The sequence below is a fragment of the Gymnoscopelus braueri genome, assembly GCF_963280865.1.
Source record: "Gymnoscopelus braueri genome assembly, chromosome: 24".
Classification (NCBI taxonomy): Eukaryota; Metazoa; Chordata; class Actinopteri; order Myctophiformes; family Myctophidae; genus Gymnoscopelus; species Gymnoscopelus braueri.
In genome coordinates, this window is record NC_137626.1 from 26,608,667 (window position 1) to 26,627,965 (window position 19,299).

At 41.3% G+C, this 19,299-nt stretch overlaps 1 protein-coding gene across 1 annotated transcript; it reads right to left on the reverse strand.

Annotated features, from left to right (window-relative positions):
• Positions 1 to 449: 449 nt before the first annotated feature.
• On the reverse strand, positions 450 to 16,825 carry LOC308080368 (ribose-phosphate pyrophosphokinase 2). The gene is made up of 7 exons (XM_080422192.1): positions 16,513 to 16,825; positions 10,578 to 10,761; positions 8,550 to 8,648; positions 7,552 to 7,676; positions 3,170 to 3,343; positions 2,603 to 2,762; positions 450 to 2,150 (listed from the first exon to the last, which is right to left on the reverse strand). Exons 1-7 carry the CDS (start codon positions 16,632 to 16,634, stop codon positions 2,058 to 2,060), a joined length of 957 nt encoding a protein of 318 aa, XP_080278318.1. The 5' UTR covers positions 16,635 to 16,825; the 3' UTR covers positions 450 to 2,057.
• Positions 16,826 to 19,299: the final 2,474 nt, after the last annotated feature.

Below are 19,299 nucleotides of genomic sequence, written 5' to 3' on the forward strand. Positions count from 1 at the left end.
GGCCTGCCCAGTATTTGTATACATGCCAGAGCGGGATGTTAATTGCTTAATTGTATCATGCAATCCATCTGTATGGAAGCAGATACATTTATGTTTCTCTACCATTTGTTTTCATTTTATTTGTCACCCAGGGGTGGCTGGCTCAGATATTTGTAGCTACATTAATCAACATTTCATTAACTATTAGACTATTTAGTTCGAGAGTAAAACATGTTAAGACTCACTAAGGAACTTGTGATTTAAAAATAGGGCCCCAAATCATAAAATTAAGACCATTTTAAATTTGGCATCTCTCCATGTCTAACACCTGGCTGACTGTTATTTTCTATAGTTTAAGTAAGTCCCAGAGTCACATTCTAACAATATATTATCCAATATATTATCCTAGGAATCAAGTACCTTAAATAAAATTGCCTGTATTTAAAATGATGAGGAAACAACAATGTCAATACATTGGTAAGCCATTGTCCAACTTTATTGTCAAATAAACTGTGTAAAAAAGTGAGAAAACAAGTGAAACCTGCCAGCCCCTCTGACATCGTTGTAATGACTTTATCTCAACACAAAACGTAACACTAAACCAGCATTTGGGCTACAACTTAACAATCGATTGGATTTTTTTTACTCAAAAGCCTGATCAATAGCTTTTATAGTCATTAATAACATCAGTAACAATTATTATAATGTGCATTAAGGGCAGTGGTCTTCAATGTTTTTAACTTGTGACCCCCAATGATGTTATCTGGAGGCCCTCTTATTGTAGGTGCAAGTGGAAAACTTTGACATGGGGTTTTGTTTTGTTTTGACACCACTGGGAAAAAAAGGCTAAACAATTCATCTGTTTCTCAAGCAAAAGGTCACCAAGAATTAATAACACAATAATTATAAGTATTTTGGCATTATATATTTTTGTCACATTCCATAACCAACGCTGGGGTCCCTATACCAAGGGGGAGGCCTGAATATATTACAGACCATAAAACATACTGCACTTGGCTTGGGAAATAGACTTGTGTAACACCAACTTGCCACCACTAGGTGGCACCACCTGATTAGGATTTCAAGTTAAGATCATAGATGTCAGGAAGACATTTCAAAGCAGCACAAGGAAATTATGTCTGTAAAAGTTCACAATTCTCTGCAGATACTAACTTAGGAGTAGTCAATTAAACCAATATTAAGACATTGGGCAAAATAGTGAAAACACAAAATCAAAACTTGTGTCAAAACTGAGTCTTTTATTTGTTCTCAAGACTCCCTTTTAAGCATCTATCTATGGTCAAATACAACTTGGTACAGTCTCAGTGGAATTTTACCCGTTTGCATGGGTATTAGGGTTTCTGCTTCCATGTTTACTTATCATTGTGCATAACCTATAACAACTCAATATAGCATATCTTAAACCGTTATTAAGCCAATAAAAAAAATTAACACTCATAATGGCTAATAACAGAACACTTTACCCCACAAATGCACCTTTGTTTTCTTTTTCTGCGTAGTGGAATGTTCTGAAAATATGAAATCAATCAAGATATGGGAAGTTAAATTTCTTGTGAACTTAACATGAGGTAAAAGATGAAAAGAAAAAAGGCATGTTGTAAAGAAATGGACCCTTTGGTTAAAACTGAAACAAAATAAAATCGAAGCGAAAACAATCACAAAGGTGACCCTCATAAATAGCAAGTTGTTCTCCAAAGAAGAAGAAGAAGAAATGGCATTTTGCTCCCGGGTTGAGAAAAGTCAGAAAGATGAAGTGTGTATTGGGGGCGTGACCTTCAGGGGACGGTCACGTGAGCGGTGGAAGCGGTTTCCCCTCCCAACCGCTTCACGGAGGGTCGTGTGGCCAAAGGTGCGTGCAGATGGGGCTTATGCTTCATTTATATTCCGGCCTACGATGATGTCGCTTGCTGGAAACGGGCGATCCACAAGCTCACAATGTGGTGCGATGCAACGTCACGTGAGCTTATGGACCGGCTATTTTCGGCAAGTGATGCCGTCGCACGACGAAGTATAAATCAGACCTGAGAGGCGAGGGTCTCTCTCTCTCCTCCTGGCCTCTACAAGGGAACGTGGCTGAAGAGGTAGGATACCGACTCGCCGTTGTGAGTTCTCCGAATGGCCTCGGCCAGGATCATGGCTATGTCGATGACCTGTAGAGGAACCACAAATGTGTCACTTTGAATGGAAGAAAAAATAATGGATCAACATTGTAATAAAACAGTGGTTCTCAAAGGGAACCCCAAGGACCCCTGGGGTTCCAGGGTGTCCCCAGAAAAATGAGCTAATGAAGAATAACTACTCATACGCTCAACTGCTACTCATGCGCTGAATTGGCGGTGACCTTGAGGTCAAAAGGCGAGTGCTCTAGCGACTGAGCTACCCTGATGCTAAGAGTTACTGGTAACTTTGACAATTTTATACTTGGGATATTCGAAAATAGCCAATCTACAAGCTCATAACAAGCTTGTAGAGTGAAAAAGTTCGCCAAATTTTGAAAAAAAAAGAAGTACTTTTACTGGCAAATATATTCTGACGCCAATACATTTGTACTTTTAGTCAAGTAAAACCTGAGTACTTCATCCAGCACTGGTTGATGGTGTACCTGGATCTTTGGGCAGGACTTCATCTTCTCCTCCTGGGGGATGGTGTTGGTGACCACTACGGCCTCGAAGGGGGCGTTGTTGATGCGTGAGATGGCAGGTCCTGAGAAGATGCCGTGTGTGAGGATGGCATACACTTTTATGGCCCCAGCGTCTATCAGCCTAAAGAGGAGGAGACAAAAGGCTTGGTTGAATGCAATGTTTAGTTTGTGTAGTCAAATGATAAGATAATTCATTATTTATAATGGCACTTATCAAAATTACAAAGGCCTCTTTACATAAAATAAAGTGAACATATTTCAAGACTTGTTAAGGAACCCTGTGACTTCACATTGGGCCTCCTTTAAGCTAAAACAACATTTCACCTCATTTGTACATTTGCATGCTTTTTGATGTCCACAATATATTATGTGTGTGAGAAACAAGACAGACTAAATGACACACCAGTTCTACAGGAAAGCTACTCTTCAGATATTTAGTGATTGAAATGATCAATTGAACAATCAATTAATCAACAGAACATTTCGTGAGGTCGTCTCTTTCTCAATGAATGAAGGAAGGTCACTGACTTGTCCGCAGCGTGGCAGATGGTGCCACAGGTGTCCGCCATGTCGTCTACCAGGATGGCCACGCGGTCCTTCACGTCTCCCACCAGCACCATGCGGTCCACCTCGTTGGCCTTCTTCCGCTCCTTGTGGATGAGGGCAAAGTCCACGTTGAGCCGGTCCGCTATGGACGTCACTCTGTGGGGAGGTCACAGGAAGTGGGATGGCGAGGGAGAGACAGACAGAACACCGGTACGAGTGTGAGTGTTAGCTTCAGCACAGGACAGTGTGTATTTCATTGTGGTCACTCAATACAAGCAAAGAGACAAGAATATGTGATCACTGCTTCCGTTATAGACGTATAGTATAAATGTATAGTGTGTTCTGGTCACTAATACATAGGGATGGGACTATTAACCCGTTTTACTATTAACGAGCCGGCAATATGAAACCTCACAACAAATTCTCTGCAGAGGCTCAGTATAATCATGACAAAATAAAAATAAAAAGCAATTCTCTACTCGGGTCCAAAAGAAATGTAGAACTGAAAATATTAATTTGTAATACAGTTGAAAAGCCTTGCAGACAGCGGTCCAGCAGCCTACATAGATGTTTAAAGATGTAACTTTTATTTTCTTTACAGGAAATGTGTCTTATTTATGCGACGAGAGCTGTGTAAACAATACCTCATGCTAGAATTGTTCATCTGGTTACTTGGATCTTTGAACAAGTAAAACAAACTCATATTTCTTATCTCAAGAAAGCTTTCAATGGACTTACATCTGTCTATCCTTTACTTTTAGACATTTTGGAATTTTTCTGGTTACAAGCATCAGCTGAATTGTCACGAACACATTTCTAGCCAGCATCGGATTTCTAGACAGCATACCTCTTAGTCATCTAATCCGGAAGGAAGCCCTCCTTGCTGGCCGGCTTCCTTGTCTGTAATTAATGCTGGCTACTCAAACAAATACAAACTGCCATTTGTTTATTTGCTGAAGATTACCCACTCTGACTGTTATGACTTGAGTAATGCTTCAATTTTGTGAACTGTCGCAATTTGATTATTAAGCTCCTTACACACCGGAGGCGATTTTTTCATGCGAATAATATGTTTTTTTAAAAAACCTTATAAAGTCAATGCAAGCTTCCATGGAGCGAAAAAGCGAAGCGAAAAAGCGCGTTTTAATTATTCGGGACGAGGCCGAATTTTGCGTATATTCGCATAATCGCCGGTGTGTAATGACTGTTGTCACTAGTAGTTTCAGGTAAAGTGCATCTCAACCCTGGTCCTGTCCCTGTCATGCATACCACTATAATACAGCTCTTCTAAAGGGCCATCCACACCAAGCATTATGACAATAAATATATAGTTTAAAAAGATAGTTGGTGTGGACGATCCTTTACACTGACTTTTGTGTATTCAACTGTCAATTTTATAGTCTCAAAAACCTATGGGCCAATAACAAAGATAACGACTGGCCTGCTTAACTAACAGGAGAGTGTTTAAGTAGTCCATAAAACAGTTTGTGCACGCCCACACAACCCTGAGAAGAGGTGTATCAGTCAGAGTGACTGAAAACACCTGTATAGACCATCTCAGGGGCATGCTCTCCATTGTAACCCTAAGCTATTTGACATAAATTAGCTTATATCATTTGACAGTTCTATCCATACTAAGTTGATAACTTTTTAATAAGTATTTGTTGAGAATGAGAGCTTTGATTAACTACAGCATATGTGCTCCGACCTCCTTCCGCAGTCTCACGTTTTGACATCTGTTTGTCCAGATTTATTGTCTGATATATAGACAAGCACACAGAGATAGATAAATAGATTAATTAAGAAAGATAAAATAAATCTGGAGGAACAGATGTCAACAAGACGTGTGGACTCTGGAAGTAATCTGGTCTGACGTCAGCAGGTCAGAGTAGACATCGTTTTTCTTTTTTTTTTTAGAACTTTCGTTATCAAAAAAGACATATCGAAAAATTATCAACTTAGTATGGAAACCCTCAGAATATTTACAGCTTGTCGGAAATATAATATAAAGAAAAAATAATGGATAGTATTGTCAAATGATAATCTCATTTAGGTCAAATAGCATAAGGTTACAATGGAGAAGCATGGCCCTGGTGATGCATTTGCTGGTCTGGTCCATGAGTGAGTCGAATATCTTTGGTGAAGAGGGGAAATAAATTAGTGGACCAAGTAAGATCACAACGCGTAGGTACCCTCAAAAAAACATGCAGTAATCCTGGTCTCTATACTGCCTCCCCCTGGTCAGCTGGGGCGCCTGATGGAGGGGAAAGGAACTGGTTGGAATAACGCGTTCCTTCCACGCGCTACGTCGAACAAGGGAAACTCCCCCCTGTCAGGTGATAAGAAGCGGTTTGTTAGCTCTCATCCATTGAAGGAGGCATGAGCCTGGCTCTAGGCTCTCCCTAGGCTAGCAGAGGGAATGTAGCGCCCAGGATTACTTAAGAGAATAGGCACTGGGTGAAAAAAATGGGTTACAAAATTGTGGGATAAAAATGTAAGAGTTAAAAAAACGCATCACAACGCGTTGTTAGCTTGTAGAATGCCTATTTTAAAGGGAAATAATAGCAGACCTAGTATAGAGCCCTGCAGGACAACCAAGTATAATAAGGTTTAAGACCCCTGAAACTTCTAGCAGACGGTAAAGTCTCTGGATCATAGCTCGTCCCCTACTCAATTCCCATGCTCTATTATGGATGGCGACCTTGTCATTACTGACAAGATTCACATGGCCAGTGTTTTTAATGCCCACTTTGCTAAAGCTGGTCACTTATTTGAACCCTCTCCTGCCAACCTTAGCTCTCCTCCTGCACTATCAAATCTATCCTCGACCAACTCTCAACTTTGGATTGGATTGACGTCTGGGCGACTCTGTTCAACAATAATATAAACTGTCTCCGAAGTTTTCATTCCCCTCCCAGAGTATGTTTAAAATGATTGCATATCCCCCCATTATCAAATAAAATTTTCCAACACAACGTGGAACATGTATTATTGCGAACAATTATGCAAAAATCTATAAGCTGATTACTTAACACATACAGTGCCAAGATCGCGTCAACCCGTTCTTTCAAATCCATCGCTTGAGTGCCAGGATTCCAAAGAACGGGTTGACGCGTTGTTTAATCTGTGATCGCACGGCTGTGTTTATTTCTCATCAACACTTTCGTTTTCCACTTACGTCACACTCACCCGGAGCCGGATGTAAAAAAAAAAAATATTTTCCGGGTCACGTTGTTTTTCTCCGGTGATTTTCGGCCAGAATAAGGAAAAACACGGTTTTTCACACGGTATAAAAGACAAACGGACAGCTCAACTTCTATTTTCTTTGGTCCGGGTGACTAACAGTCATCGTCGTAGTGTATCACATCGTTTTCAGGCCGATCAGCGGGCCGGGAATTGTCGAAAACGTCACATCCTTTGAATGACCGGATATGACGTGGGCCTGTTTGGGAGGGGGCGAGCGAGGTGATCAATGTTTGGATGTGCTGCTCTCTACTGGTGGAACAATCGTAGGTGCTTGACAACACAATCAGAGAATGTATTTGAATGAAAAATTACAAAACAAAAAAATTAAAAAACACGCAAATTGCTGGCACAGGGGTGAGTACATTATGAATAAACTCTGGCAGTCAATGTGTTAAGAGAATAGGCACTGGGTGAAAAAAATTACGTGGGATAAAAATTTAAGAGTTAAAAAAACACATCACAACGCGTTTCCCCATTCAAATATTCTTTATTTTGTGGCTACCTGGCGAACTGTTGACACCACTAATTTTAACTAGAGCATGTCTCCACCTAAAAATACCATGGTACTGTATCTAGCTTGATAGCACCATTTCTTTCACCACCCACCCATTAATCATCTACTCCCCAAAGTAAAAGCCAGACTAGGTTTCCTTTTTTGTAATAAGACCAAATTCACCCGTTCAGCGAAACATATCAAATGACCACTTTCCCCATCTTTGACATCTTTTATAAATCAGCCACCAAATCACCCCTGTACCACTTAAATAGGTTTAATTACCGGTGTCGGATTCACACACTGTCTGCAAACCTACAGTACACCAACACACTGACTTAAATTCATAAAGCCATTCTCTGTCAATGTCCACCATGACCATATTTCAGCTATCTACTGCACTTCTACTGTACCTCAAGACCTCTTACTACACCCTAGACCTCCCATGGACACAACTCATAACAATCATCCGCTGCCACTGATGGGAATGAGCTTCAACAATCATCCATTTACAGCTGTAAACCTGTGATGTGACAATAAAGTTCAATCATTTAGTTATCATCAACATCCCTCTAGCCAGTCTGTTTTTAATACCCAAAGGCCTCTATTAATTCATCCTGGTTACCTTTTGGCTCCTCCTGCGTCTGGGGACACGATTATGCAATTCTTCCATTCAGGAATGTTCTCTCGGATCCACTGCAGGACGGCTGGCTCAGCGTACAGATTGTCCACAGCAATGTCAAAGAACCCCTGCAAAAAGAACAGTGGCAAGATTTAACATGTCTTCATGGAAAACATTGCTGACAGAATTCATAACTAGCCTGCCAATTTTAGAAGGTTATTAAATGTTCTTTTGAGTCTAAAATGTATCCCCACACAGGCACACACACGTAGAGTACATACATAAAGGTGAATCAGCTTGAAATAGGCCCTGAAAGCTTGTATCGTTTGTTTAACATCTTTTGTCTGTAGCACACACAGATCATATTACACAGATCATATGACAAACACTGACAGAAGAATACGCCCACAATTTCTACATCGCTCACGTAATATGCAACCAATATTAAAAGGTTCAAGGTATGGGGGGTTGGGGGGCACCGTGCCCCAACTTCCAATTCAACAATATTGACACAACAAACGTATAGACCTAATAATAATAATAATAATAATACATACAATTTATGTTGCACTTTTAGGTACACAAAGTCGCTTTACAGAAACAGAATAAAAACAACTTTAAAGACCTGACAGAGACAATGGTAAGAAATAAAAACCAAGGAACCAGGAAATGCAAGCTAAGAAAGACAAACTAACAATCATAAAATATCCTGACATTTTGTGATAGATCCGTTTCCTCAGTACATTTCACAAGACCTCTGTACCCACCTGAATCTGGTATGCTATGAAACAAGAACCCCCAGTTTGGTATTCATTAGAGATTGGGTCCATTTGGTGCCATTGGTACACTGTCAGAGTTACAGACCTACTGTATAAGTATCCACTTGTGGTTCCCAACTTTCCATAATTATGCTGGGGACCTACCTGAATCTAGGATGCTACGAAAGAAACACATCTGTACCCACCTGAATGTGGGACGCTATGAAACACATCTGTACCCACCTGAATCTGAGATGCGTGGAGGTCCATGGTGATGATGTGATCGGCTCCAGCCACCGACAGCATGTTGGCCACCAGCTTGGCAGAAATGGGTGCACGACTCTGCCACACACAGCAAGACACAGTCATTTGAATGTAGGGGTTAAACACTAATGGAATACACACTGCCCTGCTAGGAGAAAGTCTGACTCCACGATAAGAGATAGAAATCCAGTGATCTTTCCAGTAAGTCAAAATTCAATACCGTTGAATGCATATAAAAATCAGGCATTTGCGTTGGACACGGTGGATGTCACAGGGATAAAAGATGCAGGGAACAATTTCAATTTAGGGATTTAATAGACGCTCTTATCCAGAGTGATACATAAAAGTGCAAGGTTGAAGCCATGAACAATTTGACAAACAACACCAGGGCAAGTAGTCATGGGATTATTAAAGTGATAAAAGAATAGGGAGAACAAGCAATAAGTACACCTAGCATCTATCGAAATAGATGAAGCAAGTCAAATCAAAGTATTTCAACTGAGTAATCAAATGTTGGTGAAAAGTAAGTTACTTTTGGAATGGAAACCCCCTTTTGTTTAATATTCATAGTGCAATGTCTGATTAGGGTCTGAGACTAAGGATGTTTTAAATAACTTTCTATGATCTAATCTTTCATGGACGTGATTAGAATAAATCTAACAAAAAGAAAGCAGAACCGTTGTGCTTCTGGAACTGATACACTGGAGAGATGAAGAAACACTGTACTCATGGGTGAATAGATAATTCGGGGAGGAAATCCATTAACTGCTCCCTCTTCTCAGAAACACTTATGTCTGTATGTGAAGTCCCAGGTCGATAAGATCATTTGTAATCCATTACTGAGTTAAAACAGAAGGACTGACAAATATTGTTCTTTAGACTTCAATCGAAGGGATTTGTAATGTTATGTCACCTGAGACTGGTTTGTCCAGCATTTGTGCCGATATACTTTCCCAAATTATTTGTTTTTAGAAGCTATGAGGAGCTGCTATTTCCTTTTAAAAGAGGGGGATAAAAAGCTATGACAATCTGTCATTTATCTTTAAAAGAGGGGGATAAATAAAATAATTTCAATCAACAATAAATGTAATATTTAAAATTCAGGCGCTCCCAAGTCAAATCTTTGCCAAGCAAAAGTACACATTGCAAAGCCAAAAGAAGGCATGTACAGGGTTAAGCACCAGCCACAGCCAAAGCTTTTTGACCCTGGTATTTTACATCTCACTGTGAGTAAAAAGGAACACTGCTTAAGAACTGAATACATAATGAATAACAGTAGCCTGAAGGCTGGTGGTGCAGTACAGCCAATTAGCCAAAATGCTGTATTGCATTTTAATGTACTAAATGTGCTAGTTTGATTTGATACAGATTGCAACGATAATAAAGCCAATTTGACAATCCAGTCAAAGAATGTTGATTTATTCAAGCTCCATGTGCCGGAGTGGCTACTACAACAACAACAACTGGGCCAGCGTGAGATAATGATTTACAAGACAAGAATGTGGTGTGAACCCATTTTTTCTGCACTGTGGAATGCAAAATGTCCACGTCGGGGTCTTCAATAAATGCATACAACGCTCATTCCAGAAAAATAAATAAAAGTTTCAGATAAAATTGCAGCAGCTGACACAGCTGTGTGGGAAACCTGCACAGATTACATATAAGAGAGGGTGTCTTGTACAAGTCACACCTAGTGAATAGAGGCAAGACACAATTTACAGTCAATATTGCAACATAATTCTATACTGTGTGACCACTAGACCATTAGGTTAGGAGTTAGTGTATGATTTTGCTGTGCACCTTGGAACTGTGAGTTTCTGCTATATAATTCATACACAGTTGTGCGTTTGAATTTTTATTATTTATAATCACATACTAACAGATTTGAACCCATGACTCTAACACCAGATTAGCCCTCACATCCAGCAACAAACCAATTATCACCACCCATCACTGAACGGACTGAAACGTGTGTGTGTGTGTGTGTGTGTGTGTACGTATATACACCTTGTCCTTCTTGTCCTGCCGGGCGTAGGGGAAGCAGGGAATGACAGCGGTGACACGAGACGACGAGGCGATCTTGCAGGCGTTTATCATAATCAGCAGCTCCATCAGGTTGTCGTTGATCTCGCCACAGCCGCTCTGCACAATGTACACGTCCTCGCCGCGCACACTCTCCCCGATCTCCACGCTATCGAAAGGATAAGGAAAACAAAGCATAATAAAATATGTCAAACTTTTTTTTTAACTGATGTTTCACAGTGGAGTTAGACAGGAAACAGGGAAGAGAGACTGGGAGTGAGACACAGCAAAGATCATCTGGATCGGGATTCGAACCCACAACGCGCTGTCAGGCATTAGAGCCTATATGCGCCTGGACTGCTAGGCCAGTGGGCACCCAAATATGTCAAACTCAATGCGTCCATGCAGCTCAAATAGCTGATGAATGACTGAGACTTGTGTTGTTACGCTATTCATTCATTGTCATATAATTATCTAATAAAGCAAAACAAAAAAAAATGCCTTACAATGATCTTCACTAAACACAAACTTCAGAGTCTGACAGGGCTTGAAATCTTTAAAGGGCTTTTCACACGGGGAGCAACCCTTACCCTACGCCTGTGTTATGGCTTGGATCCGTGAGGTCTCACTGCACTCATGTGAATTTATGCTTTTCTGCACGTCACGTAGAAAAGAGTTCAACAGAATTCAACCACCTGACGCAGACGGGCACGTGCGTGAGACGAGCACCAACACGTCAATTTCACGGGATTGTGTCCAATTGTCGCTCCCCTGCCAGATAGCGCTCCCCCCCCCCCCCCATCTGAATGCTCGCCTCTCATTGGAACATGACTTTCTAGGCATGTCAGTTGCTTCCCGTGTGAAAAGTCCTTAGGGATGACCAGGATACATGCGACCCCAAATTGACCACAGGAGGTGTGGCTTTACTGTAAGCCCGAACTTGGTTAAAACCACAAAATGCTTCCATTATGTGACAGTGATGAATTCATAAGAAACAACTTTTTCTCAATTTGTTTAGGCTGGTTTGCTGGTTTAAGACAAAAGTTGAAATATAGGGACTCGGACAAAGGTTTGCACTTATGTCCGTTGAAAAGAAAGGCTAAAAGTCTGAGTTGCAGAGCATGATAAAAATCAATGCCATCGGCACAAACAATGTTGATTATGCTATGGCATCACATGATGCCATAACATGATGCAGCACAAGACAGGTCTCGATGGAGGCAGATCGTCGAAGCCTTATGTCCCACTTGGGACGAAGAGGATTAAGTAAGTATCACATGATGTGTGAACGGGACATGTTAACCCTAAGACCACCTGTATGTGACCACCAAAAAGAACCTGCAGTGCTTCAACACCATGTCTTCACATAGGAACTAGACCACAATTAGTCACTTCCCAATGCATTGTATGCTTGACAGATCGGTAAGTCACATCACGACACGTTGTGAGCTTGTAGAAAGTCTATATTAGCCGTTTTTGGAAATGGATAGATTCAATTGATTAACTGTTCCACCCCTAATATAGGCCTTAATTGGTTAAGCCCCTGACTCATAAAAGGTGTGTGTACCGTACTGTACTTCCTAGAGAGGTTACTTGAGGAGTTCCAAACGGACCCTTAAAGGTCTGTAACTCCGAGAGTGTACAAATGGTCCATTTGGTTCCATTTGTACACTCTCAAGAGTGATGGTGGTCCTTGAAATAAAAAAGTTTGAGAACCCCTGGTATCGTAATTCTATAGCAGACGTGAAGTCCACATAACAGCTCTGACAGTGTGGTGTGATTAACGGTTCTGGAAATGGTTACAAATGTGCTGGAACCGATTCTGGTTCCTCAATGTTGGATCCAATTCCGGATCCCAACCCTACTGACCATCGACCTCTCGTCTACAGGCCTGCACATCAAAGCCAGAGGACACAACATGTGCGTGAAACATTCCACATGGAAGGATGACCCTGGTGGCCCCCCAGTCCACATCATGTGATCAGGGGGGGGGGGGGTCCAGTCATCCTGGCCTATGCAGAGCATCACAAAGCACCTCCTGCTAACCTCTGCAGAGGCACCCTGCGGTGCCTCTGTCACTGAGTGACGCAAGCCCTTGTTTTCCCAGACCTGACAGTCTGACAGTCACAAATGTTCAGTCCGAGCTGAATAAAGTGTTTGGAAAGATGAAAGTGCTGTTTCACAGCAGCACAGCAATTCTTAAAGTGAAAAAAAAGTGATTCCAATTTCTTTATGACTGCACTTGCTGCAGTGAAATAGGGCATTTTAAGACTAAAATGGTTTATAGGAGCAGATGTATTCATGAATGAGTCTTCTTCAATAATTTGTCATGAGATAAGACAGAGGGAGGAAATGTTTTTAATCCTTAAGGGGAAACGGTCATATCTGCAACCCACAAAAAACTGTTGTCTAATAGAAAACATTATATATTACTCAAACACATTTTACTGCAAGCCAAACAATATTGCTGTTATGATTATTCCATGGCAATCTAATGCCTATGCACTTGATACGACTTACATCTTGTTGTTGTCCTAATACATCATGTTCATTATTGATACGAGATGCAGCTGTCTAAAGTAAGGTCTACTGTCTACTTACTCTGATCCTATGACGTTCTGTTCTCTCTACATCTCATAGCTTCTGGTCACGTCATGTGTCCTGCCCTATATATATGCATTTCATTGTGTGTAATAAACTTGTGAACCTGTCGCGTGATACTGCCTACGTGTCATCTTGCTCTCCACGGGCCCATCGCTTACACAGAGGGGTACTTCAACTGAATTGTCACACACCACCCAGTACTGTTTGGACCAGACCGAGGGTCCCCTTGAAATCACAACAATAGCCAAACGCCTGATTTATATACTTGGTTGCATGGTGGACTGCCAGTGTCTCGCAGATCTACAAGCTCACAACACCCTGCAGTGCATTGACCTTGTAGATCAGCTATTTTCTGTGTGAGACACGATGCACAGCAAAGTATAAATCAGGCTTAAGTGTCTTAGTCTGTCGAAACACTACTTTGGTTTACGTGAGGACATTATGTCTGTGCAAACGTGCAAGAAGGAATAAGTAATCCACGCCCCTTCAACTGGTCCTTGACCTCAGCAAGACAACCAAACAAAATCTGTGTCAAGTTGTGAGAAAGAAATGGTGATTAGAAAGCTGTGCATGCCTCCTTTTCAGTTAGGGAGTCAAATAAAATAACACTTGTGTCCTTGGAAAGGTTGGCCTCCCCGCAACTAATGTAGGCTACGTTTTCCCTGGTTCTTCATGAGGCACAGATGTCGCCTCATGAAGCTTTTCCCTGAAAAGGCTAAATCCTGTTCGGGGATTATTGGTGAAGTTTTTTATAAAGCAAACAGCTTATCACAAAATTCACCAGCTTGGCTGCTTACATTTTCTCCAGACACAATTAGAGGTTATTGGTATAGCAATAATAATAATATAATAATAATTGCTGGTTACATACATGCCCCAGTCAATACATTTTACCACATTTTAAGTTTTACCAGCCACAGTTAAAAACTCACTACTTTTTGGATGATGGCTTGAAGTTGTGGTCATTTTCCACCATGAATACCAGGTTACTACAAGGAAATATCACAAAGAACTTAAAATTCTCTGGCATGCAAGAAATAGAACACATAATAGGTTTAGTACAACAATGCACAAGTCACTTGAAACTTCCAAAACAATGTGACATCTTTTTTTGGACAAAGGTAAGCAGGTCATCACGTTCAAACTTCGTTCAAAAGTCTAGGCCTAGCCACCGCTCAAGGCCAGGTAATATCTGTACTAAAGGTTACAAACGTGATGATAAGTTGATAACCCTGTTGCACTGCTCTGGCTAGCAGCATGCCAGTACTGATTGACCTAATCACAGACTTGCTGCTTTGGAAATTCGGACAAATTGAGCTCATGTGATATGATGGCAGTCTAAGCTTAAAAGCTGTCAGATGGCATTGGCAAAGTAAGTGGGATTGGTGAACACATCCCGGACCCTTAACCCGGCCTTAAACACACCAAATCCATGCCTACATTTGACCATTTTAATCTTACACCTAAAACATTACCATTTGGGGGGTTTAAAAGCCCCTTTGTGAGTGTGACCCCGTATGGCCTCTGTCACTCTATCAATACCATTGTCATTATCATTGCACAACAAAGTCTAACAAATTAACCTGGTTATAACCTAACCATCTTATTGGTCAGGGGAGGGGGCGCGCTCACAGCAGTCGGGGACTGATTGGTCGGGTAAGACTTGTACAGACCAATCATAAGACTTGTACAGTCAAAGGCTTTTTAATATCTCTCATACCTGAGGCAGCAACGACTATCTGTAACGTCTAGTGGCCACTTGATGCAGATAAATGGCAAGGCATACAGGAATATGGCACTGTTTACTGTCATTTCTGGGTCACACTGTTGTCACTGTCACTGCATATTTATTGCATCAGCCAGCCTGCCATATAGTTATCAGCGTCCAGCCCCGTGTGTTTACATGTGGCCAGTTGAGTCACGTGTTACGAGCAAGCCAAAAGGCACTTCAGTTTTTATCCTGGGGACGCCAAATGGCACTGACTCCACCAGCAGCGATGCATACAAAACGCTGCAAACAATAGTCGTTCGGCGAGGTCTGCCTTTCCCATCACAACATCTCTAGTAGTAATAAGAAAAGAAATACGAGTTTAAGTTGACCATATTAACCATGCCTTATTATCGGCACACATAATGGTTTCGGCAGCTGCCTCACAAACGTCACTATAAGGAGGTGGAAAAACCAGTTGTACATCAAGTCACTGTTACCTCACACACACACAGCAAGCTAACTATTGTTAGCTTCCCAGCTAACTTACGCACATGTGATACATACTACTATCAACATCAACGAAACCGGTAACCAGAATGCTCGCCCCAAAACACCCTCGCCTCATTTCTTTTTTTCGCGGAACGCTCGCCACAGCGGTTCTTTTTTTGTTTTTACTGAGGATAAGGTTACATTTAGGCATAGTTTACTGAGGTTACGTTTACGAATAAGGTTAAGTTTAGGCTGCGTAATTAACTGAGGTTACGTTAAAGGTAGCTGTAGGAATACAACTCTCGTAGACGTATTTATGATTCTGACGTTTTCAATCTACGAGAGTTGTAGGGTTCACCCCCCATGGACACAGGGACTTTCAGCACTATACCCCGAGACCCTCCAAACGTGTACAAATTGAAAATAAGGTGCTTACCCCCACGCCCCAAATGTTAACTCTCGCTACGGGGTAGTAGTTTAATGTAATAGTCCATATCTTTCAATAAAGAAGTGTTTTAATGCCGTCTGTGGCCGATTCTGTCGGAAGTTCCCAATGGGCGGTAGTGACGCGCCCATCTGGTGAAACCCGGAATTACACTCAATGTAAACAGGAAGTAAACGAGGGTGAAAAAATGGCGTTGGGCCACAGACGTTATTAAAACATTTATTTATTGAAAGATATGGATTATTACATTAAACTACTACCCCGTAGCGAGAGTTAACATTCGGGGCGTGGGGGTAAGCACCTTTATTTTCAATTTGTACATGTTTGGAGTGTCTACGGGGTATAGTGCTGAAAGTCCCTGTGTCAATGGGGGGTGAACCCTACAACTCTCGTAGATTGAAAACGTCAGAATCATAAATACGTCTACGAGAGTTGTATTCTACAGCTACGTTAAAGGAATAAGGTTAGGTTTAGGAATACCAGGTGGCGACCGTTCCGAGGTTTGCCCCCGGGCGACTGTGTTTTGGGGCGAGCGTTTTGGAATTCAGCGCAACCTGCTGCTAGCTACCAGCCAGGCCAGCTAATCAAGAGATATACCTGTAAGGTTCACCCATACTGCTCAAAATCACACATAGACAAAACGTTGATTTCACGTGTAAATGTTTATTCACCATGTCTCCTGGTTGCTGAACTTCTTGGTGATGACTTTGCCCAGGTCCAGACCGAGGCGATCGGCCACCTTCTGTGACAGGTCGTGATGGGAGCTCCCGCTGAAAAGGACGATGTTGGGCATTATGTCCGAAAATAAAAGTAAACTGTGCAAACTGAGCTATAAAAGAATAAAAAAAAAATAAGATTAAAAATGTTACAATAGGAAATGTTTCCCCCCCGGGTAGGGTTAATGTTGACAGAGATTGCGTGCTATTGCTGTGTGCTGTGCATGGCAGGATCAGGTTGTTGTGCACCACGCCGGACGAGAGAGCATACACTGGAAGGAAAGAGACGGCGTTGCCATATTTTCCGAGAGAAACAAGCAACCAAGTCTAGGAAAACAAGCCCAAAAGCACAACTAGGGCCTTGAGCTCTTTAAACCTACATACGTTGGCTATTTGAAAAAATCTACAAAGCTTGTATAAAAAAAAGAATGTGGAATATTTGGAATATTTTGAAACATTCTAACAACACAAATGCTCCCTGGCACAAAACATTTATGAAAATATTTGAGAACCACTGGTTTATAAAATAATTAAAACATTTGGAAACAAGCCTAGATAAGCAAGTACACGTTAGAAACAAGCCCAAAAAACTGCAACCCGCAACTAACCATTTTTTACAAGCAACTTTACAGAAAAAGAAGCCCAAAGTCGCTTATAATAAGCCGACATGGCAACGCTGGAAATAGAACGGGGCTGTGTGTGCGCGCGCTGAAGCGGAAGTACCACTTTCGCATTGGACGAGCACCCTTATTTTTAACTCTAGCACCAAGGAAGCTTTTGACGAGCACCAAGGAAATTAGTCTAGGTCCCATACCCTAGGGACGGTTCACAGTTGCCATGGGCGACAGCATCACTCTGTCGACATGGACAGTGACTTTAATTAATCTAATAATGTACATTTACAAGATTGAATAAAAAAATCACCGGTTTCAAATTATATAAATGAAAACAAATGGAAAGTCCCATCACCGAAGTTTATATACAAGTAAGACGCGCGAACGCTGGAAGCGAACGCAGCTCGAAAATAACAGTAAGAAGAATAGAAAGGAATGAGCAATTGTAGAGAAGTGGGTGGTACAGTGAAATTAGTGAGAACAGGGCCGCCAGAAGAGTTTATGAAATGTGTTGGTTTAGGCATGTATTTTAATCAGAGCATCGTCTACATTCCTGGTGGTGCACTCTGGCGCACTCTGGCGGCTGCTTACAGGCAGTGCATGCAAGTGAGTCACATGGGGGCGCGAGCCAATGAGAGCGTGAACACAGAGACACACACGGACAGAGACACACACACACAACCCAAGCACGCATAGTAAGCTCCACTTGGGCGGAGGCGCCTCCTTCCGCGTTCGCAAAAACAGTATTTATGCCCTATTCCATGTCATCCACTTGAGCTCTTGATAAAATATGAAGAAAACCCTAATTAATATTTTCAAAACAAGGATTGTTTTACATTTACGGTACTTAAGGTCCATCATATGGAGACTACTAGGCTACTCTGTCAATCTGTCTTGTTGTCTGTCTCCTCTTACAAGTGACAACTAGCAACGCAATCATCCCTCCAGGCTATGGGAAGTTGGGAACCACCAAATCACGTTCGGCCAATGACAATGATACAATGTAATATGTATGATGATACAATGTAACAAGCTGAGCCCCACTGCCTGATTACAAGTGGTTCATATAGACAGACTGCAGGCATTAGGTCAGTGGCAGAGCAGAGGTCCATAATAAATATTTGAATAAATTATTTGAGTTCATTTATTCCCCCCTATCATTGAACTCTGTTCTTTATATACATATATACATATATATACACATATATACATATATACATATATACATATACATATACATATACATATATATATACATATACATATACATATATATATATATATATATATATATATATATATATATATATATATATATATATATATATATATATATATATAATCCAGCACATGCACACACGTGTGTGATCTGGGACCTAGAAATTAGATTAGTGTAGTCAGCTGAGACCTCATGTCCCTGGTTTCATCCCAGTCTCCAACGCCCCTGTCAATTCTTAAGACACACTCACTATATACAGTACATCACTGTTGTCATGTGCTACTGGGCAGTTAAGAGAGTTGGAGATCCAGTTTACTTTAAACTAATATTTCAATTCACAATTTAATTGTTGCCACTTTCTTACTACACATTGAGGACACTCCTTACCATGGTGGTTCAGTTATAGATCACCTACCCACCCATCATTGCACTCAAAGTAAACTGATTGCCCGTAGACTTCTCTATTGGTACATTATCTATTAACCTCAGCATCTATATCCTGTAGGTTACATTGGCCAAAAATAGCAGATCTACAACGCCTGCATTGCAACGCGTTGTGAGCTTATAGATCAGCCCTTTTTGGCAAAGACATTTGGTGTAGATTGAAAAAAGAGTGTACAAGTAAGAGGTTAAGCAATCACAATCGGACAGTTCTCTTCTTACCTTGCTTTGCGCGGTACATCACAGAAATGGTTTTAGCCAAATGAACCCTTGGGTCCCTATTCTAGGGTGAAGAGATTTGGTATAGAGGGAAAAAAGGACGGGACCAAATATAGACCCCTGGGGGGCCCTGGTCATCTAAGTATAGGGATTATTAAACAGAAACACAGGTTTATATGTTTTACTGGATACAAAATAAAAGATAAGGACAAACCAAGCAGCTGTCTCTCCTGGATGGACTTAGATGGG